This window comes from Lynx rufus, unplaced genomic scaffold (genome assembly GCF_022079265.1).
Source record: "Lynx rufus isolate CCGP_SWC_20201006 ecotype Redwood Valley unplaced genomic scaffold, mLynRuf1.p SCAF_16, whole genome shotgun sequence".
NCBI lineage: Eukaryota > Metazoa > Chordata > Mammalia > Carnivora > Felidae > Lynx > Lynx rufus.
In genome coordinates, this window is record NW_025814830.1 from 3,299,259 (window position 1) to 3,325,624 (window position 26,366).

Here is a 26,366-nt window from a genome sequence, read left to right on the forward strand (position 1 = left end):
ATATTCCCACTGTGAGGAGACTATGATATAACATGAGTGTGTAGGTTGCTATGGTAATTATCAGTAAAGCATTAACACAGTGGGTGGTGAGCCCTGACTAAATGTTACCTGTTGTCATGACCTGCCAACAGGTCCTGGTGAGAACGTATGTCGCTCTGTGTCCCGGGGAGAAGAGCACAGGAGTAGCCCCCATTCCAAAGCTCCCCCTCACCATCCCCAGCCCTCAGGGTTGATGGGAGAATCACATTCCCCACCCTCCTCTCAAGTTCCACGAAGCACCCCTTAACCACTTCCTCCCTCCCTCCCACTGTTTGCCACATCTGGGTCCGCCTGACACCAGTCCCTCCTGTGCCACCAGGAGCTGGGCCACCTCTGAGTCATCTGGTACCTTCTCTGCCTTCCTGGGGCCACGGGAACCCAAGGGACCTTACCCCGGACCCATCCCAGCCTCTAAGACCAGAGGAACTCTCCCCACCTCAGTTGCTAAGTTGACATAAAGAAGCCCTCTGAGATTTAGGGGAAAGTTCTTGGTTAGATCGTCTCCATTCCCTCACCAACCACAAGCTCCAGTCCCAGCTCCACTCTGTATCTCCGTTCTCGCCCTCCGATCCAACACCCACAGCCCCCAGTCTGCCTCCGCGCCCAACCCACTCCAAACGGGCTTTGAAATTTCACCCCGAAACTTTGGAAGGAGAAGAGTTCTTTTCCTCTCCCTGAAAGTATCTCCATGTAAATATTTCTCTGCTGGAGGGTATTACACACAGAATCCAGGCAGAGGTGTCTCCACTTAGCCTGGACTCTGGAGATATTAATTACATCAGCTGAACATCTGCACAGCAGAACTTTCCCAGCCAGGTTGTTCTTGTTTGCCCTTTCAAACACCAATTTATTGAGCACCTATTATATGGCAGGCCTGATGCTGGGCACTGGGAACATAGTGGCGACGCCAACCACACGGTCCTTGCGCTCACAGAGCCCACAGAAGCCTGGCCCACAGTTTCCAGCCCGGAGCCTCTCCAGCTCCCTTCCTCCACCCCCATTAGCACACCCAGGAAACGCCAATCAGGCATATCAGCGGAGTTTGTCATGCAAGAATCAGAAGCAAAGTAGGTGGGAACTTGAAAACTTGATTCACTGAAAAAAATCTGTTTAATGTCTATTTATTTTTGAGAGACGGAGAGACACACAGAGTGTGAGCGGGGGAGGGGCAGAGAGAGGGGGAGACACAGAATCCGAAGCAGGCTCCGGGCTCCGAGCTGTCAGCACAGAGCCCGACGCGGGGCCTGAACTCAAGATCTGTGAGATCGTGACCTGAGCCGAAGTCGGACGCCCAACCGACTGAGCCTCCCAGGCGCTCCTCGATTCATTTTTATTTTTTATTTTTTATTATTTTTTTTTTTAATTTTTTTTTTCAACGTTTATTTATTTTTGGGACAGAGAGAGACAGAGCATGAACGGGGGAGGGGCAGAGAGAGAGGGAGACACAGAATCGGAAACAGGCTCCAGGCTCCGAGCCATCAGCCCAGAGCCCGACGCGGGGCTCGAACTCCCAGACCGCGAGATCGTGACCTGGCTGAAGTCGGACGCTTAACCGACTGCGCCACCCAGGCGCCCCTCCTCGATTCATTTTTAAAGGCAAATCGCCCATTCCTGTAATCATCACAGTACAAGTGTTTATTGAGCTGGTCCCGGAGATGAATCAGCCTGAGCTCTCCCTCCAGGAGCTGCTAGTCAGGTCAGGGAGACAGGCAAGACTTCCATTCTTGTCATTCAGGTTTCTGCTTACTCAGGTTTCTACTCAAAGGTCACCTCTTCAAAGAAGACTTCCAGGATTGCCCTGGCTATAGGGGTCTCCTGCCCTTACCGGAACAACAATCCATTGCTCGGTTTATTTATTTATTTATTTATTTTTGCAACACTTGTTAGAGCTGAAACGACCTCATTTATTTGTTTACTGCTTGACGATCTGTCTGTCCCCTGTCTCCCTCAACTCAGTCCTTGAGAGCAGGGACTCGGATTTATTCGCTGTGATTTTCTTAAGCACCCAGCACAGTGCCTGGCACACAGAAACCACTCCATACATTGTTGAATGAATGACAAAAAACTGACCAGCGCTGCAACAGAAGGAGGCACAGGGTGCCCTGAGGAGAGGCCAAGGACTCTTTCTGAGGAGACAGGGAGGTCTTCTCAGATCAGGGGACATTTGCATGGGGTTTAAAAGGATAAGTAGGAATGTACCAGGTAGAGAAGGAAATGCATTTCTGTCACTTTGTGACCTTGAGAAAATTGCTTGAATGCTCTCTCTACTTCAATTTTCCCCTCTGTGGAATAGAGATAGGATAGACTCCTATGAGAGTTAAATGAGATAATATACACGAAATGCTTACCCGCCAGGACAGTCAATGAAGGGAGCTGTCAAGATGTTATCAATAGCAGTCAGAATGGCACCTAGCACAGAGTGGCTATTCAGTCTCTGGTCTCAAAGATGAACCTCCCGGGGCGCCTGGGTGGCTCAGTCGGTTAAGTGTTCGACTTCAGCTCAGGTCACGATCTCACGGTCCGTGAGTTCGAGCCCCGCGTCGGGCTCTGGGCTGATGGCTCGGAGCCTGGAGCCTGCTTCCGATTCTGTGTCTCCCTCTCTCTCTGCCCCTCCCCGTTCATGCTCTGTCTCTCTCTGTCTCAAAAATAAATAAACGTTAAAAAAAAATTAAAAAAAAAAAGATGGACCTCCCTTTCTGGAGACAGAGTCAGACACCCAACAACCACGAGTGACATGTATTGTAATGGGGGCAGCATGGGACTCTACAGGAGATGGATAAACATGTTATATTTGTTGAATGCTTACCAGGTGCCCAGCACTGTTGTAAGACTTCAGATGGGTTAATTTGCTCAGTCGCCCCGCGACCTGAATTGTTATTACTTCTTAATAGATGGGCCAGCTGAAAGAGGTCCAGTGACTTGCCCAAGGTCACATACCTAATAATGGCCAGCATTGAGATTTGGACCCTGGTGGTCCACTTCCAGAGTCCATGCTCTAAAAAAAATTTTTTTTTTTAATTTTTTTTTTCAAAGTTTATTTATTTTGGGGACAGAGAGAGACAGAGCATGAACGGGGGAGGGGCAGAGAGAGAGGGAGACACAGAATCGGAAACAGGCTCCAGGCTCCGAGCCATCAGCCCAGAGCCCGACGCGGGGCTCGAACTCACGGACCGCGAGATCGTGACCTGGCTGAAGTCGGATGCTTAACCGACTGCGCCACCCAGGCGCCCCTAAAAAAATTTTTTTTAATGTTTATTTCTTTTTGAGAGAGAGAGAGAGAGAGAGAGACATATATAGTGTGAGTGGGGGAGGGGCAGAGAGAGGGAGCCAGAATCCGAAGCAGGCTCCAGGCTCTGAGCTGTCAGCACAAAGTCCGATGCGGGGCTCGAGCCCTTGCACCATGAGATCATGACCTGAGCTCAAGTCGGATGTTTAACCAACTGAGCCACCCAGGCACCCCCGAGTCCATGCTCTAAAGCATTGCATCAAGTACACACTCAAGAGGAGCCCAGCCCCAGAGTGATAATCAGGCTTACAGCAACAGAAAGTGGAAGAGTCTGTGAGTGCCCAGGGGAGGAAAAGATGTTCTCTTCCTTGAGAAATCACAGAAGACTTCCTGGAGGAGGGGGCATTTAGGCTGAGTCTTGAAGGATGAGTAGGAGTTTACCAGGAAAAGAATATAGAGAAAGACATTCACTCCTTTAATTAACATCTCCTGAGGCCTCCCAAGAAGAGCGCGGCCCTGAAAGGGTGATGCTGGGGACACACAGATGAGTCACATCTGGGCTTGGCCCTGCAGGGGCTGTCCACCTGATGAGGAGGAGGGATGGGGATCGAGGCAGGTAGGATGGGCGGATGGGAAGGGCAATGGAGGAGAAGAGATAAAAAAAAAAAAAAAAAAAAAAAAAAACGGGCAATGTTCTCAGGACTTGGCCAAGATCCGGTGGTATTAAGAGAAAAGGAAAGCACTTAAGTTCCAGGTATGTTGGGCATGTGGGTCCTTGGTGGGTAGCGATATGAAGGGGATGGGGTAGTTTATGCCAAGAGTGGGTTAATCCAGTTGGGACCATATTTCCTCAACCTTCTAGGAGAGAGCTTTGTTCTTGCGGGAAGGGGCCTGTGGCTCCTTGTGGTCTCTGCTTTGCTCAGTCTGTATCTTCCTTTCTCTCCTTCTCTCACCCCTGATCCTTCCATCTCTGTCCTTCTCTCTAATTCTTTCTCTCTCTTTTTCCCTGCCTTGCCCCATCCTGCCTGCCTCCTTCCTACCGAGTCTCTGTTCTTTCTCCCAGCCTCAGCCTGCTTTCTGGAAGGGCGTCCTCCTGCCCAGGACACTGGTCACAGCTCACCACAAGCTTCATTCAAGATAAATTTGCTTCCACCTCAGGACCCAGCCTTAGGAATCATCTTCCTATCCCTCTTCCTCCTCCAGATCACAGGATATCCTGTATCCAGGTCCCACATCCCCAGATCATGGGAATGAGGGTTCCCCTCTCTGGAGATCCCAGGGCCCCTCCCTCATTCCACCAAGCCCTGCTGGGGGGGGGGTCTCCCGCATCACCTCCATTCCCAAGGCCCCCAGTCAAGGCTCCAGGGCTTCCCCCTCCTCCTGGGACATTTCTCAACCCAGATTAATCACAGGGGCGGCCCCAGAGAGGAGGAAGGAGATGGCATGGCTTACCTTAAAGAAGCACCCAGCGCCCCAACCTATGCTCAAGACCCAGGCACCCCGAGGTCATGAGGCTGGGACTCGTCTGTGCTCTGCTTTCTCTCCTGACAGGTGAGGCTCCTGCTGCCCATCCTGCTGCCTGTGCCCACGGCCCCCTGAGAGACCCCTCACCCCCTCCCCCGCTCTCCACCCCCCCCCACGCTTGCCCTTCCCCTTCCTGCTAGGTATCTCCCAGGTCTCCCCCAGCCCTCCCACCGTGACTGTCATTTACCCCTCTGCCTCCACCCCACCCCAGGGCACGGCGGGGCAGATACCCGAGCAATCGGGGCCGAGGAATGCCGCCCCAACTCGCAGCCCTGGCAGGCCGGGCTCTTCTTCCTCACCCGCCTCTTCTGTGGGGCTTCCCTCATCAGTGACCGTTGGCTGCTCACAGCTGCCCACTGCCGCAAGCGGTGAGCGACCCGGGCACCACTATGTGTCGAGGGGGGGGCGGTGAGGAGGAGGAGGAGGAGGGGGGAGAGGATAAGGAAAGGGTGGGGGTGGGGTCAAGGGGCCTTCGGAGGGAGGGAGGGAGGGAGCTGTGGGCAGGAAGGATTTAGCCTTCATTTCTTTTCCCAAAAGCTCAACTGTTAGAATTGACTCTCCAAATTCTAGAGTCCCAAGTAATCTAATTATTGGAGTCTAAAATTTGAAACCCTTAGAAGCCTAGACTCTGACCCAGAAAAATCCAGAGTCTTGAGCTCCTGAAATCTCAGATCCATGAAATTCAGTGAATTCTAGAATCAGAGATTCAGAGAGTGGTAGAAACTTAGGAGTCCGGCTCTACCCCCAGAGGATATAATCACTCCAGCCACACTGGTAAGTTTACATTTTCTAGTACGTGTATTACAAGAGTGAAAAAGAAATGATTAACATTAATGTTAATAATAGATTTGCTTTGACACACTCAAAATATTACTTCAATTTGCAATCCACTTTTAAATGTTTATGAATGACCGTTTAGTCTTTTTTTTTTTTAATACTACGCCTTTGAAGTCAGATGTACGTTTTACACATACGGCACCTCTCAGTTCAGGTGAGCCACATTTCAAGTGCTCAATAGTTGTATAGGATAGCACAACTCTAGAATCTTAGATTCAGTTTCTAGGTAGGTTCATTGAATATAGAAGTTCATGGTCCTAGAATATTGTATTCAGAGTATACTAGAATACTAAGACTTGCAGAATCCTAGAATCTTGCATCAATAGAATTCTAGAAGCTTCTATTCATGAATGTCTAGAATCTGGTGAATTAAACATCCCAGAATGCTATCATTCCAGATTCTTAAAATCCCCCAGGTTTTAATTCAGAGAATTCTAGAGCCTCAAACTATTTGAACCCTAGCTTCCTGAATTTCGAAAACCATTGATTTATAGAATTCTAGAGTGATGAAATTCATCTTATAGTCCCAGGATACTAGAATTCTAGGCTCTTTGAGTTCCTGATTTCACTCAGGTAATTTAACACCCCCCCTCAGACTTTTTGATCCAGAAATATCTAGAATGTTAGAACATTGAATTCATAACATTCTAGAACATAGAATTCTAGAATTGTGAATTCCTAACATGTTAGAATCTTAGAATTCTAGAATTTAGATTCTGGGCATTCTAATGCCCAGAGTATGAGAATCTAAATGATTCAGTAATCTTTTCTATATTATCTCTGGAAAGGAGTCATTCACCTTGTTCCAATATTCTTCCCTCCAGGAATGAAGCACATGGGGTTGGTATAGAATGTTGTGTGGGAATTTCCCATCAGTCATTGCTCCACGATAGGGTCTCTTTCAGCTCAGGTCTGTGCTTCAGGCTAGGAGAACAATGCTCAGATTTCAGCCCCAAAGACAAAGGAGAGAAGCAGAGATATGGAGGTAGAAAAGATTTAGGCATTGGGACGAGTTGGGGGGGATCGATTTCCCAGATATGGAACCAAGGCAACGAGGTGACAGAGAGTCAAAGATAGAAATAACACCTCATACTCCTTAAATCCTGAATTCTCAATCAGAAGCCTGTTCCCTAAGGAACAGAGGTCAGAGGCTGAGGAATGGACACGTATACTCCCAGATAGTCCCCAGCTGTCCTGGGACGTGGACTGGGCTTGCAGTGAGAGAGCTTGAGGGTAGGCCTCAGGAAGACACACACTGAGGGTAAGGCATACGGCTACAGGAAAACCCTGAGTTCACGGATGACCCCTAACTTGGGGATTTTCCATTTCCCATCCCCTTCCATGCATACACACACACACCAACACACACACAGAGCCACTCCCCGCAAAAGCCACCAGACCTGTGGGGGCAGGAGGTGGGGCTGTTGTTGTATGGTAGGTGGAGCCTCCATGTGCCTACACACTTCCAGGGGACCCAGGTCACCTTTAAGGCTCCAGGTGGGGCAGGAAGGAAGGCGACTCACTTGGTACGGGACTTGGGAGGGGTGTGAGTTTTGGGGGGAGAGCTACAAAGGTAGAGGCAGATGAAAGGATGGAGTGAGGAGCTGGGGCCCAGAGAGGGTGTATACCTTGCTTAAAATCACACAGCACTCTGGGTCGTACAGAGATGATGGGGGCCCAGGGACAGTGTGTGGCTTGTGGAGCACCCAAGCTTGGTGGACACCCAGCTCGACCTCTGAGGCCTGTCCCAACAGGTATCTGTGGGTCCGCCTTGGGGAGCACCACCTCTGGAGATGGGAGGGTCCAGAGCAACTGTTCCGGGTCACGGACTTCTTCCCCCACCCTGGGTTCAACAAGGACCTCAGAGCCCATGACCATAATGATGACATCATGCTGATCCGTCTGCCCAGGAAGGCACATCTGGGCCCCGCTGTGCAGCCCCTCAACCTCAGCCAGACCTGCGTCTCCCCAGGCACCCAGTGCCTCATCTCAGGCTGGGGAGCCGTGTCCAGTCCTAAGGGTACAGTGTTGCTCACAACTCGATCCCTTGTGTCTCACGCTGACAGTCTGAATCCCCTCTGTTTGTCTGTCTCTGCCTTTTCATCTGATAGATAGGGAAAAATTTTAAGACGCTATAAATTGAGGGTGCATCATTATTTTACAACCACTAAGAACAGGGGGGGAAAAAGGTCCCATTAATCCTTGTATGACACCATTTGCTGGAAGCCCTTCCTGGATGTTGGAGATGTTTAAATGTGAAAATACATGCATCTTGGAATGGAAATGAGGTGTACAGAGTGACTCTCTCAGAGTCACCGATCAGCAACCCATTAGCCATATTTAGCTTCCTCGCATCAGTTTTCAGAGTGCCTTGAAAAAACAGTCTGAATTTGTTGCTGCCAACGACTAAAGCCTGGGAGATTTTACACAAAAGCCAAATTTCTGCGTTTGCTGGAAAAATTCAAAGAACTGGCAACGTTGGAGCCACATTCCCTAAATAGCGGCCATTGGGCAGAATCGGTGGGGGCTGCCCGCTTCAGACCGGATGTGGGTTCTCTGGTTCACTACAGTGCCCCCCAGTGGCTGCTGTGGCTGCACAGTCCCCTCCACCCACTTCTATTTGCTTGTCAAGCCCAACAATGCCATCAATACCCCTCCACCCACTTCTATTTGCCTGTCAATATCCATATACATGGGTATATGGATATGGATATCTATATTATACATGCTGTGTCTCCCTGTCTGTATCTAGTATCTTTTAAGTCTTTATCTCTCTTCCAATGACCATAAATATCTCCTCCCTTTATCTCACTGTCCTTGGCATTTCTGGGCCTCTTTCCCTGTCTTTCTTCATTGCTTCCTGAGAATCTCTTTCCCCTTAAGAGGTCTATCTCCTGGTATGGTCTCTGCTTTTCTCTGTGTATCATGTATCTCTTCTTGGTTCTTGACTCTCTGACTCTGTTTCTCTGGCTCTCTCCCTCTCCTCAAACATCTGTTCCTCTTTCACGCTGTGATTTCTTTTTGTCACTGTGTCTTGTTTCTATCTTTGAGAGTCTTATGCTGTGGTTCTATGGGTCCTCCTTAGGGAAGGGTCTGGATGGAGGGGCTTCTGAGTGTGATGGGCACAACTGCTGATCCTCTATGGGTTGACCTCTTTTGCCAACAGTGCAGTACCCACTCACGCTACAGTGTGCTAACATCAGCATCCTGGAGCACAAACTCTGCCATCGGGCATATCCGGGCCACATCTCTGACAGTATGCTCTGTGCCGGCCTTTGGGAGGGGGGCCGGGGTTCCTGCCAGGTGAGTCCCACTCTGGGGAGGCGGGGAATGGGTATCTTGCCAGATTCCTGGGCCCTAGGGAATTAGGGAGTTGGGCCCCAGACTTCCTGAGTGAAAGCAAGTGGGGATCTGGGACACTTGGGTCCTGGGAGAAGATGGGGCCAAGACCAAGATTCCTGGATTTAAAGGGGACTGTGGGCCCAGAGTCCAGGATCTAAAGAAAGAGGAGACTAGTCTTAAAGAACAGACTTTAAGTCCTGAGGGAAGAGGGGACTAGGATCCCAGAAGGCTGGGTGCAGGGTTGAGGTGAGGGGTATGAGCTTTTACTCCTGGGTCTGAGGGAGGAGGGACTGGCCGCCTGGACGCCAAGGTGTCAGGAGAGGAGGGCTTCCTGGGAGAAAGGTAATATCATGAATACACCCGCTTAACAGTTTCATTGCTCTTCTGCCGCGCACAGGGTGACTCTGGAGGCCCTTTGGTTTGCGAAGGGACCCTGGCAGGTGTGGTGTCTGGGGGTGCCGAGCCCTGCTCCAGACCCCGTCGCCCCGCCGTGTACACCAGCGTATGCCACTACGTGGACTGGATCCGAAAGACCATGGAGGACAACTGAGCTCTCGCGCCTCAGGACCAAGAGAGAAGGGTGGGCGCAGGGGAGCCGGGAATTGCCGGACTCTGGCCTCGGCAGCGCGGAGACGCACTTTGCATATTCAGGCTCCGCCCCCTGTTGGCCGACAGCGTCGAAAAGGACAGGGAGACACCTCCGCCCCTGTAGCCCCGCCTTCTATGATGTCACCGAGAGCTGGCACCGCCCCCATGGAACAGCTTCGCCTAGGGCTCCGCCCGGGAAGCTCCTCCACCAGATAGCTCCTCCCCTCGGAGCTTTGCCCAATGAGGCTTCCCCCTCTGGACCCCACCCCTTGTAACCCCGCCTCCTCCGTGAGAGATCCCACCCCCGTGACGTCAGGGGCGCGGCAGCTTCCCCCACTAGGGACTGAGGCGCTGTCGGGCTCCGCCCCTCATGGCCCCGCCCCTGGGCGTTTGAATCCTGGCGGGGTCCCAGCCTGAGAACCAATGGAAGATTTTACAATAAACGCGCGTAGCCGCGCCTTCCGTACGCCTGCTCCGTGGGATGAAGGAAGGGCAACGGGTGGGCGGCGGTGGGCAGACAGGGAACGGCCACCGTACAGCAATTCCCCCTAAGCCCCTAGCAGGTCCTGCCTAAAGTCTGTCTCCATCAGCCCTATTGCAGCAAGGTCGCTGGGTTCTGCTTGGGCCGGTCCCGTCTCCCCCAGGGGAAGGGGAAACCAGGTCACGGTGCCTCCCAAACCTGCCTTCCCACATCCCGGATCTCTCAGGGGGCAGGGGGCGGGGCCAGATCCGCCCTCAGAAGTCGAGACCAAGAGGACTCACCTTCCTTCCATTCCGAGGTAGTGACAGCAGCCCCCTGCTCCCGCAAGAACCCAGGCTCCAAGTCACTCCTTCTAAAAAGACTGAAGAATTCAGCCCCCAACCCCCTGCTCCCTCAGACCAAAAATTCACGCCTATATTATCCTCCCTCCCCTCTCAGACCCAAAAGTTTGGGTCCCCCGCTCCCCCCAACCGTCAGACCCAGGAGTCCAGAACGCCAGTCCCTCCTCCCTCAGACCCAGAGTCCAGAATCCCAGCCCCCACTTCCAGACCCAGAGTCCGGGCCTCAAGACCCCTCCTTCCTCAGACCCAGGAGTTCAGACGCCCAGCCCCTACCTCCCCTGAACCCAGAGTCCAGGTCCCCGGCCTCCCCCCGCCCCCCCCCTCGGAGCCAGTAGTCCGCGTCCCCAGCCCTTTCTGATTCAGACCCAGGAGTCACAGCACTGAGGTCCTTCTCTCCCAAGCCCGAGGAGTTCCAGATCCCAGCTCCTCCTCCTTCAAGATTTCTCTTTCAGCCCCTCAGTTCCTTCTCAAACACAGAGGTCCAGTTCCCTGGTGCTCTGCAGGCTCCAGAGGGGGAGGAGGCGGGGCAGGAGGCGGGGATTCCCAGTTAAAAGCCTCCAGAATCTAGTACTCGGCAGACGGAGCTGAAGTACCGGGGCCTCTTCCTCTGGGTCTGAATCAGTCGGTGACCCCGCCCCCTGGATTCTGTAAGGTGAGAGGCCAAAGTACTCAGACACAGGCGTCAGGCCGGAGCCCCTCCTCCCCCAGGACTACCCCTTCCTCCTTCAAGAGTTAGGAACCTGGCCCCTGGCCCCCTTCTCCACCCCCCTGCCCCAAGACTTAGGAATCTCAACTCCCAGTTTCCTCTTCCTTCAGATCCTGGAGTCCAGGACCCTAATTCTTCCATTCCTTGGAATGTAGGAATCCAGCCCCCACCTCCCCTCCTCAGATTCAGAAATCTGGGGTCTGCCGCCTTCTTCCTCAACCTAAGAAATCTGGATCCCCAGCCCTTTCCTCCTGCAGGACCCACAAAAATGGCTTCGGATGCGCTGCTCCCTTATTTCAAGATCCTCCTAGGATTTAGCTCTCCCCCCTCCTCAGGTCTCAGCCCTGCCTTCTCGCTCTCCCAGACCCCACCATGGGACATCCCCCAGCCGCTGCAGTCTGGATGTGGACGTTTTTGCTATTGGTGCTGGAAGCCTGGACAGGTGAGGGGGGCCTGGCGGGAACCTCGGGAATGCCACGGTGGGTGCTTGTGATGGCATGGGGGTGGGGGGTGTGAAACACACGATCACGTGTGGGAGCTTCTTCAGGCTTTCCCGAGGGCGGATGGGGGCACACACACAGGGCAGCTGGCAGGAGTGCGTCAGGTCCTGCTGCCCATTGCATGAGCACACCAAGCCTGCAGGGCTGCCTGCTGAGGGGCGCAGATACGCACGGCAGTATACGGGCGTGTGAATGCATGTGGAAGCATGCTTGGGTGTGTGACTTCGTGTGACTCATGGGCTTCAATGAGTGTACGTGTGCATCTGTGTGGCAAGCCAGGGACCTCGCGTGTGAGGGTGTGTGGACATGTGAGGTGGCAGGCAGACGACTTGCCGTGTGTCTGTTTGAACCCATAGTGGCTTTCCTGGCCCCTCCTCTGCCGCAGGGGGTGGTGATCCAACCCTCTCCCTCCTGCTGCAGGACACTTGAGGGCACAGGAGTCCAAGGTGCTGGGTGGCCAGGAGTGTGAGGCCCATTCACAACCTTGGCAGACAGCCTTGTTCCAGGGTGTCCGGCTGCTATGCGGGGGCGTCCTCATCGATGACAACTGGGTCCTCACAGCAGCCCACTGTAAAAAACAGTGAGTTTTTGCCTGGGGCAGAGGTGGGCTGGGGCCTGAGGGGAGGGGCAAAGAAGAGAGCTGGAGACTGAGCTTCTGAAAGAGGAGGGCTGGAGGAGGGAGGAGGGGGCCAGGGGCTCATACTCCTGCCTGGGTCCCAGACTACTCTCCACCATTACAGGAAGTACACGGTACGCCTGGGGGAACACAGCCTGAAGAAAAAGGACAGTTCAGAGCAAGAAATGGCTGTGGCTCAGTCCATCCCACACCCCTGTTACAACAGCAGCAGCGAGGACCACAGCCATGATGTCATGCTCATCCGACTGCGTGGTCAGGCATCCCTGGGGCCCCAAGTGAAGCCCATCAACCTGGCGGATCACTGCCCTCAAGTTGGCCAGAAGTGCACCATCTCGGGCTGGGGCACCGTCACCAGCCCCCGAGGTAGTAGGAGGCAGAGGAGAAGCTGGCTGGCCCGCTGGACCCCAAGCCATTGGCAAAGCTCTGGCTCCAGAAGGAGACAGAGAAGGGACAGTGATTGTGAGCTTGAGACTCACAGGTGGCCCATGTTGGAAACCCCAAAGATCAGAATGTGAACAGGAGTGGTGGGAGAAAGGAAGCAAACTAGCAGACTGTTAGAGCAGGTTCCCGAAAAATGAATGGATGCGTGAGTGGTGGAGAGTGCCATGTTATGAGAACTTTCACAGCACAGGGTCTTATATAATCTTAACAGGCTTGGGGTAGATGGGCTCCTCCGTGGCCCAAGAAAACAGGCTCCTACGATCTTCTCCCTCCTGAACCCACGATTCCTGGCACCAGAAACTCTTTTTCTTTACACCCAGGAGTCCAGGCCCTTCCTCCCCCAGGACGCATAGTCTAGTGTCCAGCTCATTCCTCACTCTGGACCCAAAAAGTCTGGACCTCCATTGAAGCCCTCCCTTTGGGACTTCAGAGTCCAGGCAGCTCCTCACCCTACGTCACAGTGAAAGAATTGAGGCTCAGCTCAGAGAGGCGTGTGATTCACCAAGAAGCAGCAAAGCCAGGACTCAGGTCCCTGCCTGTCTGGCTCTTACTTCTAAGGAGACAAGGGACACTGTGGAAACCCACTGGCTCATGAATCAGTCAGGTCAGTTCACACCATGCTCTGCCCTTTTTTCTGGGCAAGTCCCTTTCCATCTCTCGGCCTCACTTTCCTCATCTGCAAAATAGGGATAATTGACCAATAGATTTTTTTGAAGTTTATTTATTTTATTTTTGAGAGAGAGAGAGAGAGAGAGGGAGGGAGAGGGAGGGAGAGGGAGAGAGAATGAGTAGGGGAGGGACAGAGAGAGAAAATATCCCAAGCACACTCAGCACTGTCAGCAGAGCCTGATGCAGGGCTCAAACCCATGAAACGTCAGATCATAACCTGAGCGGAAACCAGGAGTTGGACACTTAACTGACTGATGCACCCAGGTGCCCCTGACCAATAGATTTTTAAGCTCCATAAGGGTTCAGGTTAAAGCTCTTTTCTTCATGGTGCATTCCTAGTGCTCAGGATGGTTCTTGGTATACAGTAGGTACTCAATAAATATTTGTTGAATGAATGCATGGATGACTGAATTATGGATGAATGAATGTATCCCTCTTTTAAAAAGCGATTGTGAGTTCAGATGTCTTACAATCAATGAGATTGTGAGTATACAGCTTCTGGAGAATGGAGGTGCCAGATAGAAGTTTTTTCCCTTCAAGTCTATTGCTCAAAGGTTAATAAGAAAGATTAATTCCATTTTCTTTCTTTTTTAAATTGAAGTATAATTGGCACACAATATTCTATTATTTATTTTTAATTTTTTAAATTTTATTTTAGAAAGAGAGAGTGCAAGCTAGGAAGAGGGGTGGGGGTGGGGAGAGAGAGAGAGTCTCAAGGAGACTCCATGCTCAGTGAGGAGCCTCGTGCAGGGCTCAATCCCACGACCCTGGGATCATGACCTGAGCTGAAATCAAGAGTTGGACACTCAACTGACTGAGCCACCCAGGTGCCCTGCAATATTCTATTAGTTTTGTGTGTAAATATAATGACTGGACATTTGTATACACTGAAAACTGATCACCATAATAAGTCTAGGTACCGTCTGTCACCATACAAAGTTGTAACAATATTATTGACCATATTCCCCGTGGTGTACATTACATGGTTAATTCCACTTTTAGTCGTTAATTCAATTTGTTTGTAAGCATCTGGCAGTCCCAGCTGCTGTATTGTGTGAAGTCCCTATCCTATGGATTTGCATGCTAGGTGGGGGAAATAGACAATAAACAAAAATACATATAAAATGAATTATTAGGTAGAGTTAAGTGATATAATGAAGTATCATGGAGAGTTAAGAGGATAGGGAGAGATAGAGGGGTGGTGTCTTCATTAGAATGGTCAGGGAAGGCTTCTAAAATGAAGTGACTTTTGGGAGAAGTAGGATTTAGCTGAATTGGGGTGGTCTGGGGATGGGAAGATTGGAGAGACAGGGTCATAGGTGTCACAAGGGGGCACCTCCATGTCTTTCAGTCACCTGATCCTTAATTTGCGAATGACTTTGGGATGGGGTACCTGGGTGACTCAGTTGGTTATAAGTATCCAAGTCTGAGTCTCAGCTCAGGTCTTGATCTCAGGGTTGTGAGTTCAAGCCCCACATTGGGCTCCACACTGGGTGGTGAAGCCTAGAAAGTACGAAAGAAAGCAAAAAAGCAAGAAGGAAGGAAGGAAGGAAGGAAGGAAGGAAGGAAGGAAGGAAGGAGGGAGGGAGGGAGGGAAGGAAGAAGGAAGAAAGAGAGGAAGAAAGAAAGAAAGAAAATGACAGGACTCTGGGCAAGAAACAGAAGGTAAGGTCCAACAGCCTTTCTCTAGATGTTGGAAAGGAAACTGCAGGGGCCATAGCTTTGTTTAATGTGGTGAGACGTGATGTGCCCTGCAAAAGGTGTCAGAAAACCCTCCTGTGCAGCCATGCATGTACAGAAGGGAGGTTAGATTCACCTAGGGACTGAGGGAAATGGTTACTCTCTCTGGGAACTTACAACCTCTGCCCCCTCAGAGAATTTTCCTGACACCCTCAACTGCGCAGAAGTAGAAATCTTTCCCCTGAAGAAGTGTAAAGATGTCTACCCTGGGGAAGTCACAGATGGTATGATTTGTGCAGGAGACAGCAATGGGGCCGACTCATGCCAGGTGAGTGACTTCTGAAACCCCCTTCTTCCCTTGGCCTTCAATGCCCATGGAGGCTTGGGGCTTGGCATCAGGGGAAACTCAAAGATTTAGCACCCATAGAGGTTATACTCCATCTCTAGAGTGGGAAGCAGGTTCAGAGAAGGCCACACTCTCCCTGCAGGTCACACTGCACAGGGATCAGGAACGCTAAATTGTCGCTATCATTTTCTTGGGAACTCTTGTCTTCAGGATAGGGTGCAGACAGAGGAAGGGATAAAGGGAGCAAGAGAAGATGTCCATGCGGGAAAGAGTCTGAAGCTAGAGGGTGAGCAAGCTCCCTGCTCCCTTCCGCAGGAATTTGTGCTGACTCTATCACTGACCAGGTAGCCAGCCACCTTTCTTTGGGACCTGATTGGGTTTCCTAGCATGGTGGCCTTCTCCTATGATTTGTTCCTTGGGAAGCAATACTCTCTTGCCAACTGGCCAGAGAATGGTGCCATTGACTTTAACCCTCCCTCAATGAGCTCCCCATCCCCAAGATGACAAATCTTGGGATTTGCCATAGATGTAACAGTCGTTCTTATTTGGCTGCAGTTTCAGTCTTCAGGGCTCCCCCAGCTTTGTCTCCCTCATGGAAGTCCCACCCCCTTTGCTAATGATTGGTCCCTGAAGACAATGCTTCCATGCTTTCTTTCCCATTGGCCAGGAACGAAATCATTTCCATCAGTGTCCTCCCAGGAAATCTAATCTCTCAGGATGGTTCCAGTTCCATAGAGACAAAGATCTCTTCCCAAAAGACCCCACCATTGCCCCTTGCACGTGTGTGTGTGTGTGTGTGTGTGTGTGTGTGAGACCACAAGAACTCTGCTCCTTCCCTCTCTCTTTGGTAACCGGATTCAAAGATCTGTTCGCCACTGGCAGGAACCAAGACATCAGCTCAGTCCCCTCCATGTAATCCTCACTGTCTTCTTTCTGACTTGGACGTTTGAGACATCATTCTCTTCCCTCCTTGGTCAGGATGTCCCCCGTTGCCCTTGCACACCCAGTGTGTGTCCCAGTACATGAAGCCCCACCTTTCTCTGTCACCATTGGTCCCAGGATACAATGCTCTTATCCCTATTGGTTAGAGGAACCAATCAGTTACAGAACTAGTACTAAATGTGGGATGCAGCGGGGGATCTTAGGTGAAAGTATTCTCTTACTCTCCCCTTCCAGGGAGATTCCGGGGGCCCGCTGGTGTGTGATGGTGTTCTCCAAGGCATCACATCCTGGGGATCAGACCCCTGTGGGCGGCCCGAGAGACCTGGTGTCTACACCAACATTTGCCGCTACTTGGACTGGATCAAGAAGACCATAGGCAGCAGGGGTTGATGCTAGGACAAGCTCTGGACCCGCTTCAATAAACTCACAACTCAGCCTTGCTCCTTGCCTGTCTGTGCTTCCTCCTTGCTGGGAGGGATGGAAAGACAGGGGTCTGCGCCTTGCTGGGACATTTGATGGGTGGTCTACAGAGATCAGGACCACCCCCCACCCCATGGCCACTCTGGCTACCACCATTGCCTGGAGTGACCCTCTTTATTTCTGGAAGGGCTTGGAGGAATGGGAGGTTAAATTCAGAGGAGAAGACACACAAGGATTTCCAAATATCCAATGGGTTGGCCTGCAAAAGACACATTTGAAAGAATTTCTTTTTTTAAATTAATTAATTTATTTTGAGAGAGAGAGCTTGTACAAGTGGAGAAGGGGCAGAGAGAGAGAGAGAATCCCAAGCAGGCTCCACCTTGTCAGTGACGTGGAGCTCGAACTCACAAACCATGAGATCGTGGCATGAGCCGAAATCAAGAATTGGATGCTTAACTGACGGAGCATCCCTAGAAGAATTTCTGTTTAGTTGTTCCAAGCAGCTAAAGTGTTTCTAAGTTTTGCAGGGAGAGTTCCCCTTCCCCATTTTAAAAATTATAAGAGGCATGCCTGGGTGGCTCAGTCAGTTAAGTTTCCGGCTTTCACTCAGGTCATGATCTCACGGTTTGTTGAACTCAAGCCCCACGGCGGGCTCTGTGCTGACAGCTCAAGCCTGGAGCCTGCTTGAGATTCTGTGTCTCTCTCTCTCTGCCCCTCCCCTGCTTGCACTTTCTCCCTCTCTCAAAAACAAACATTTAAGAAATTTAAAAAAATTATAAGATATGTAAAGTGCAGGAAATACACCAGCACCTTAAATATGCACCTATGGAACTACCACCCAGGTGAAGAAATAGAACACGGACAGCCCCCAGAAGTCTGGGAGACAGATTATTTTTCCCCCCTTAGGAGAAACAGAAATCTTTCTCACAGCTTAGAGCTTTTCTGCTGTGGTATGAGGCAATGAGTCACTTCATTGAAGGTGCCCAAACTGAAGTATGGAGGAAAAGAGATTTGGAGGGAGTTTTCATCAAAGCAGAGGCTAAATGTAAGTCGTCTTGAGAAAGATGTGCGTGGAGTGGGTAGTTATTGTAAGGATAGAAATAAATTGCAACAGGAGTGCGGGGGGGTGGGGACTAGCTCCACTCTATCTCATCTCCATGTATGTTTCATTCCTTTCTTGCTACCAACCTCTAACTCATTTATTTGACTCTCTGGCGCCTTTCTCTACATGCTTCTGCGTTTTCATGGTGCTGGCTCCCTGGTGCGCTTATCCAGTCTCTCTCCTTACTTCATAACCGCTGAACTTCACCTATACCTGCCACCAACTGCTTTGCTTCCTGGGGATTTCCCACATTATATACCAATAGGAGAGAATCCCATTGGTCCAGGTCAATTTTTCTCCTTCAGCCACATGATAGGTTATTGAATGGCCAATGGTTTGACTGCATTCTGGTCAGGTGACCAGTCCCATCCAATCAGTGGCTATGTGGAATCAGGGGCTACGAGTCGTCTGGGACGTGGGCTGTGGGTGGAGCAATTCTCCGCAAGGGGTGTGGGTGTCTTGCATGACACACATCAATCTCTGTCCTCCGTGAAAGTCCCCGAATACCAGAAATCCTGAGGAAGTCTTTCATGCCTGATAGTAAACTCCTGGAGCTGGGGATGCATTTCTGGAGGTGAGACTCAAGGGACATCTCGGCCTAAAGAATTGTTTTAGAATTTTTATTATGAATAATTTCAAGCATATATAAAATGGTGTAGAAATCCTTGTACACCAACTGAATCAAAACCAGTTCTTTCTCCTCTACTACACACTTCTCTAATGTGGGAATATTTTGAAACAAACATTAGCTATCATTTTGTTCTCAAATATGTTCATTTGTATTTTTAAAACAGTATGGCAAGCTACAGTTCATGGGCCAAATCTCAAGAGGTATAAATAGCTTTTACTACTTGATTTGATGCCAGGGAGCATTAATTTTGAACCTAATTAAGCAAGATGTTATCCCTCCAAAAGAATTCCATTTTGCTGACTAATAGACCTGTATGACAAAAATTGGTAACAAATGATTATTTTGAATTTCATCAGTTAAAAATGTTGGCGGGGGGGGCCTGGGTGGCTCAGTTGGTTAAGCATCTGACTCTTAATCTCAGCTCAGGTCTTAATCTCAGGAGTTCAAGTCCCTCATTGGGTTCCACTGTGCAGCCTAGTTAAAAATTTAAAAATGCATGGAAATTTATTTTCTTTCTTGTTATGTAGATACCTACATAATACCCTCAATTTTGCTTCATGGTCTAGAAAGCCTAAAATATACACTATTTGGTCCTTTATTGGAAAAGTTTGCCAACTCCAGCTCTAAAATATAGACTCTTTTAAAACATAAAAACCTTATGTTATCACCGCTTACAGAGTTAGTAATAATTCCTTAATATCATCCAATATCCAGGTGATACTTAAATGTCCCCAATGGAATATAAACCAGAGAATACTTGAAGATTGATTTATAGTATTAAGTAGGGGCATGACTGAGGTCAGTGAGGGGAAGAGACTTGTCCAAGGCCAACCAAAATTCAGGAATCTGGGAGGGGTCAACCAAAATTCAGGGGTCTGGGAGGAAATCAGAGCACTAGGCATGGACAAAAGCTGGAAGGAGCCACTTAGTCAGGGAGCTTTTGGATAGCAACGTCAGAATCCAAAATGAGTTCAAAATGGCTTATGTACAAGAAGAGATTGATTGATTTAGGTGTCTAAGAAGGCTGTGGGGATGGTTCATGATGTCAGAGGATGTGACATGGGTACCAGAGTCTCAAGTACTTGAAATAGTGACTTAAGCCAATTAGCTCTCTCTCACACACTCACACACTCTCTCTCTTTGACACTTTCTCTCTGACACTCTGCCTACTTTTCTCTGCTTCTGTTTTTTTTTTTTTTTTTTTAATGTGTAAGCTGTTTTTCAACTCTGCTTGTCCCTTTCCTTCTCCTTTGGGTCTCATTCTAGCCCCTGTAGACAGACTTTTTCAGAGGAAGGGAACCTAGCAGCTACGACACACCCAATTAAGCAAACACAGTAGAAACAAAGATCTCCATTCTCCTGGCATCTTCATATTACTCCCAGGGAAGAACTCTGATTGACTGAAGAACTCAGCTTGAACTGAGCCCACCCCTTTGGATCAATCATTGTTGCCAGGGAGGAAACAATGCTTTTGTCGGCTTGGCCTGGGTCATGCATCAATCACAGTGGTTGGGTGGGCAGATGGTAAGGTTTGGAGAACTATGATTGAAACTCTCACCAGAACTATCTGAAATAAAAGAGCAGCTTCCCCAAAGAAGTGGGGAGCTGTTCTTGAAAGAAGAGGGAAGAGAATCCAGGAAGTCAGAAACAATAGGCCTTCGGAACCCAAGAGGCTGAGTCAGGAGGTTCCAGGGTCACAGTGTCCAGGATCCCTCAGGGCAAGGCACAGCTGGCAGGATAACCAGATGCCTGTTCTCAGGCATGATCATGAGCTGGAGGATGAATCATCACGCAAAGGTTCAGGACACAGGTTTGAGGGCAAGGGAGATATGAGGCTGGGTATCTGTGTGGGACTTGAGAGCGGGTGCTGGTGCGAAACCCACAGGGCACAGGAGGGCTGGGACTTGGAGGTCTCACCAGCGTGGGGTGATGCATCCTTAATAGGCTCATAGGGTCCTGAGTCCATTTGGAGCCAAATAAAACTTCCAGGGTGTGTGACAGTATCCCAGGAAAATTTTCTTCTCAGAGTGTGGGTTTGTACAATCATAATGCTATGGGCAATCCTCAGCATTTGAATTCTTCTTCTGACTCCTTAGCTATATGACTTTGCTCAAGTGGTCGAACCTCTTTTAAACCTCTATTTTATCATCTATAATATGGGGAAGACAGTCCTAACTTGGACCCATGTGAGAAATAAAAATGAGTTCTGAGAAGTGCCGGGCACGTCACACTGTAGGTACACAAGAAATGAAAGCTGCTTCATTCTGGATTGATGGGGTAAGGAAGCTAATATTAACTCAGCATACGCTGTGTGTATGTCCATTTTCTTTTAATAATTTTATTTAATCCTCCCGTTTGCCTTGAGAAGTAAATTTTTCTCTCCCCCACTTTATTTATTTTATTTTTTTTAACGTTTATTTATTTTTGAGACAGAGAGAGATAGAGCATGAACGGGGGAGGGTCAGAGAGAGAGGAAGACACAGAATCTGAAGCAGGCTCCAGGCTCTGAGCTGTCAGCACAGAGCCCAATGCGGGGCTCGAACTCACAGACCTCGAGATCATGACCTGAGCCGAAGTCGGACGCTTAACCGACTGCGCCACCCAGGCGCCCTCTCCCCCACTTTAAAGAAAGGCAAAGTGAGGCTCAGAAAAAATGAAGTCACTTACCTGAAATCACAGGACTGGCAATTAGGATTCACACCTGGGTTGGTCTGACTTGTGAGGCCAAGTTCTTTCTCTCACACCACATGGCTGAATGGCTCAGGGGTTAAGGAAAGACAGTCTACAGTTGGCAAATCTGTGGATGACAGTGGTTTGCAAACTAGTATACTAGTATTTATTTAAGTACCTCCTATGTTCCCTGGTGTGGGCTGGGTATGAACATCAGGTTTGTTCCTTCTGCTCATGTTTAGGTGTTTAGCAACAACATCAGATTAAATAATTAAACACAGAAAGACAGACATTCAGAGCACAACAGAGGAGAAGTTCAGGGGATGTATGAATGAATAACAGGGCTCCAGAGGAATGGGGCTCCTTTCTTCTTTCTGACAGAATGCTGATGAGGCAGGGAGCTGAAGAGAGAGTCCAGGGATAAAGATTTGGGCACTAGATGACAAATTGGAAGTCTTACTAAAATTTCCCTCCTTAAGAAGCCAGGAGAGAAAGATAGATTACTGACTCACAGGGCTATGAGGTTAAGTGGCCTGGGGTCTACTCCTTCTTGATTTGGGAGCCCAAGTCAGGAAGGCTGACATCCCTCAAGGCCAGGGTCCTCCTGTGGAATTGGTGACATCAGGAGTCTGAGTTCTGGGGTCTCATTTTGGATTTGATGAGAGTAAGTGTCTTAGAAAGTTTGGGGACTTAGCTTGAATTTAGTCAATATAGGATCAATATTAGTATGGTGTTAGTTGGTAGACTTTATTTTAGAACTTGTATGAAACAAAGAGTCAAGGTGGTGTGTGGAATTGGGAAAATGAAGGCGGGGGTGGGGAAAGGAGTTGGGCATGGAAATTAATATGGAATTTCAGATAGAAATTGGGTTGAAGAGGAGAATAGGGCTGGAAGTGGCGCCAGAGTGTTAAGATTAGTGTGATTTGGGGGTGAGTTCATGGAGAATATGTCAGTGTGGGCCTTCTGGAATATTACAGGGATGGGCACTATAGTTGTGCATGGGTCAGGCTTGGGACTGAGGCTATAGTGACATTCAGTTTTGGTCAAGGTTGAGTTTGGTTTATGGTTAGGGATTCAGGGTTTGGGTCAAGGTTTATGGTTGATTGAGGTGTAAGCCATAGCTCAAGCTAACATTTGGAGTCAGGGACTTGGTCAAGTAAGTTAGAATTGGACAAGGATAAAGCAGAATTGAGGGTTAGGTTTGGGTATGAACTGAGGTTTCAGGTTAAGACTCGGGTTTGTGTCAAGATTGGTGTTGCAAGGGGTGCCTGAGTGGCTCAGTCGGTTGAGTGTCTGACTTCGGCTCAGGTCATGATCTCGGTTCGTGGGTTCAAGCCCCGCATCAGGCTCTGTGCTGACAGCTCAGAGCCTGGAGCCTGCTTTGAATTCTGTGTCTCCCTGTCTCTCTGCTCCTAACCCACTCGCATTCTGTCTCTGTCTCTCTCAAAAATAAATAAACATTAAAAAAATTTTTTTAAAAATTGGTGTTGTGAACTGTGTCAGTAAGAATTGTGCTTGAAGCCAGTGACTGAGGTCTTTCTCACCTTCTCATGAGCACTTGATCATATCTGATCAGGCCTTCTCAATGGCACCATCATCCATCGAGCAGGAGACTTGAAGTCTTAACAACTGTCTCTCACACCACAACATCCATTTAATCCATGCCTAACGCCTATTGATTTTCTTCTCTGAGCACATATTGAATCTATTCTCTTATTTCCATCTTCACCTCCTAAATGGCCTTATCCAAGTCACCATCATCTCTCATCTGGATTATAGCAATAGTCTCCTTATGTGTCTACATCCCCTTAAAATCCATCCTCCATATAGCAGGTAGAGTGACATTTTGCAAACACAAATCTTGTTATGTCACTCTGTGACTGAAGTCCAAGTGGTTCACCATTGTCTACAGAATAAAGTCAAACTCGCCATGACATACAATGTTCTTTACCATCTGGTTCCAGCCGACTCCCTGTCTCTGAGTTCCATCCATGACTCCTTTCCATCTCAGAGCCTTTGCACATACAGTTTCATCTAAATGATATACTCTCCGATCCCTTCCCATTTTATTCTAGTTAAAATTTACCGTTCTTTCAACTCTTAGCTCATTGCCACTTCCTGGGTCAAGGTCTCCAGGAAGTGCTTTCCTTCAGAGCACACATTGGACTTGTAATTTTACATTTATTTATGAATTATGCATCTTTATTTTACACTAGACTGTCAGCTCCTTGAGAGAAGGAACTCTGTCCAGGTTTGTGCACCATAGTATCCTCAGCATCTAGCCCAGCCTGTGTATATAGATGGTGCTCAATACGTATGAAGGATTGGATCTGAAAGGCAATGTGGAAGGAGGGCTGGAAAGAGAACTAGTAGGATTGGAGGCAGGACTGGGTTTGTTGATTACTGTGGCTTCAAGGTACAGATTCAAGTTAGAATTGGGTTTGGATTCATGGTTTAGGATCAGATTTGAATTTAACATTGAGGTTTTATTAAGGAAGATTTTGGCTGTAGGAACCAAAAACTCCAAATCAGTAGGAAACCTGAAGAAGTCACAAGATGAAGAAGCACCATAGTTGGTTAATTCACTAGCTTAGAGACCTCATCAAAGACCCCATTTATCCCTATCTCTCTCTTTGGCCATCTTGACTGTTTTGGCTTGGTCTGCCAGATGTTTCTCTCCGTGGCTCCAGCAGAACTGCCACAGTTCCATAACTTACATCCAAAAGGGACACCATCTGGCAGAAGAAAAGAGAACTCTTCAGGTGTCACTTTTGAAAATAAGACAGTCTTTCCTAGAAGTGCCCCAATGATCTTCCTCTCATTATTGGCCAGGACGGCCTTTCATGTCCGTGTCTAAACCAGTCACTGGCAAGCAGAGTATGGGTTTCATGTTTGGTGCTTTACTGCACTGAAGTGTAAGGATGAAAGATTATCCAATCAAAATTGGGGTGCTCATAGAAAGGCAGAAGGAGTGAATGCTTGGGTAGGCAACAATAATGCCTATTATGTTATGGGACAAAGGTAGAATAGGGTTGGGGTTGGCATTCAGATAAGATTTGGGCCGATAGCTGAGGAACTAGTCACATTTTGGAGGTCTGCTTTGGAAGTTGGGGCAATTCCACTTTTAGGAATTTGCCTTCAAGTAATAATCAAATAATGGTTCCCATTTCATTTAAAGTAAAAGCCTAAGTTCTACATTGGTCTTCAAGACTCTATGTCCTTTGAGTCCTGTTATGTCTCTGATCTCATGGTCTGACCTTGTCTCCCTTGGTCATTCAGCTCCAGTCAAAATGTCTTCCCCGTTAGAATATTCTAGTCTCACACCTGCATGTTTGCTCTGCCTGGAACTCACTACCCGGAAGTCGCTACATGGATCCATTCATCATCTCCTTCAGGATTTTGCTAAGATGTCACCTTCAGGGGCGCCTGGGTGGCGCAGTCGGTTAAGCGTCCGACTTCAGCCAGGTCACGATCTCGCGGTCCGTGAGTTCGAGCCCCGCGTCAGGCTCTGGGCTGATGGCTCGGAGCCTGGAGCCTGTTTCCGATTCTGTGTCTCCCTCTCTCTCTGCCCCTCCCCCGTTCATGCTCTGTCTCTCTCTGTCCCAAAAATAAATAAACGTTGAAAAAAAGAAAAAATTAAAAAAAAAAAAAAAAAAGATGTCACCTTCACATGGGAGTCTTTCCAATCATTGTTCCCAACCATATAACCTTAGGGATTTCTGAGCGTGGAGAGAACCAAGAACTCCCTATCCCTCTTCCTGTTTTTATTTTTCTCCGTAGCACTTACCACCACCTAACAAACAATATATTTTATGTACTTATTTTTGTATTCATGGTCTCCACCTGCTAGGAGAGCCTCTGTGAAGGAATTTTTGTCTGCTTTGTTGACTGCTGTGTCCCCAGGAGCAAAACAGTGTCTGGCAGAGTAGATGTCCAAAGGATACTTGAATGAACACAAGGAACGAAGATGAATGTACAAAGAAGTTAGTTCATCCCAGCATTATTATAACTAAAACTATCCGAATATACTCCAGTTTGAAACACATTACATAAATCATGGTACAATCACAGAATGGAATACTATCTGTGGGAGGAAGGAAGAGGAAATTATCTAAATAAACTACCAGGAAAAATTGTTCAAGGCATTTTACAGAGGAAAAAAAAAGTTATATTATGGAATGCCCAGTACAGGGTTTTTGGTTGTTTTTTTCTTTGTTATAAATACATAGTATGATAGAAATCTATGTATACGATGACAACAGTGAGCATTTAGTAGGGTGGGATTAGGGAAAACACTCTCTTTTTAATTCATATCCCTATATCAGGGCTGGGAGTGGGTTCAGGCTCAAAGGCACCACTAGGATCCAGACTGGACAGGTGCCCACAAGCTGGTCAGAATTAGGGCACCGGGGGTAGGTCGCCCCTGAGGGGGAACGAGGACAAGAAAATGGCCCCAGAGGAGGCCAGTCCCAGAGCTCAGCCCTCCTTTGACTCCAGCTCCCGTGGCCCCCCTCAGAGCTAGCACCTGGTCTCTCCAGCGGCAGGCCACGAGAGACGTCGGACCAGAAGGGGCGGGGGCGAACTGGCTGGGTACCGCCCGACCCAGGCCTCCAGAGGGAGGGTGGAGAAAGAATTGAGTGCGGCCCGATTGCTTTAGCCGCCTCAGGGCTTCGAGATAACTGCGAACACAGGAAGGGGGGTGTCTCAGAGCCGGCTCCACCTGCACCCCAGGGCGCCGGGGGCGGGCGTGGGGGTGGAGGTGGTATAAGAGGGCCGCCCTGCACAGGGCTGGACACGCTTGGCTCCCGACTGAGTCCGGAGCCGAGATCACATCAGACCCTCCAGAGGTGAGAAGGGGCCTCGTTTGGGGTGCGGGATGAGGCTGGCTGGACAGCTGGCTTCTGCTCCTAAGGGGAGGGTTCTGAGGGTTCTGCCCCGGTTCTGAGGGATGAGGGGCTGGAAGCCTGCCATTTGGCGTCTGTCGGGGAAAAAGGAACTGAGGACCTAGACTTGTAGATGGGGAGGGATGGGAACCCAGATTCCTGGGTCCCAAGGAGAAGGGAGGTCTGGAGGCCTGGCCTCCTGGGTCTGAGGGAGGAAGGGCTGGGGCCGAGACCCCTGGGTCTGCTGGGGGAGAGTTGGGGGCTTGGACTACTGCTTCTTGAACTCTTTGTCCTCCCCGGTCCCAGCAGAAGAGGCCCTTCCTCTGCCTGGCAGCCCCTGGCGAGGCTCAGAGAGGCCACC

At 49.3% G+C, this 26,366-nt stretch overlaps 2 protein-coding genes across 2 annotated transcripts; both read left to right on the forward strand.

The window, feature by feature from the left end:
• Nucleotides 1-4,773: 4,773 nt before the first annotated feature.
• On the forward strand, nt 4,774-9,518 carry KLK9 (kallikrein related peptidase 9). The gene is made up of 5 exons (XM_047077548.1): nt 4,774-4,816; nt 5,001-5,157; nt 7,381-7,651; nt 8,798-8,929; nt 9,366-9,518. The coding sequence occupies exons 1-5, from the start codon at nt 4,774-4,776 to the stop codon at nt 9,516-9,518; spliced, it is 756 nt and encodes a 251-aa protein (XP_046933504.1).
• A 1,938-nt stretch (nt 9,519-11,456) lies between these two features.
• On the forward strand, nt 11,457-16,689 carry KLK8 (kallikrein related peptidase 8). Its single transcript, XM_047077545.1, has 5 exons — nt 11,457-11,526; nt 12,005-12,164; nt 12,325-12,584; nt 15,206-15,339; nt 16,534-16,689. The coding sequence occupies exons 1-5, from the start codon at nt 11,457-11,459 to the stop codon at nt 16,687-16,689; spliced, it is 780 nt and encodes a 259-aa protein (XP_046933501.1).
• The last annotated feature ends 9,677 nt before the right edge of the window (nt 16,690-26,366 follow it).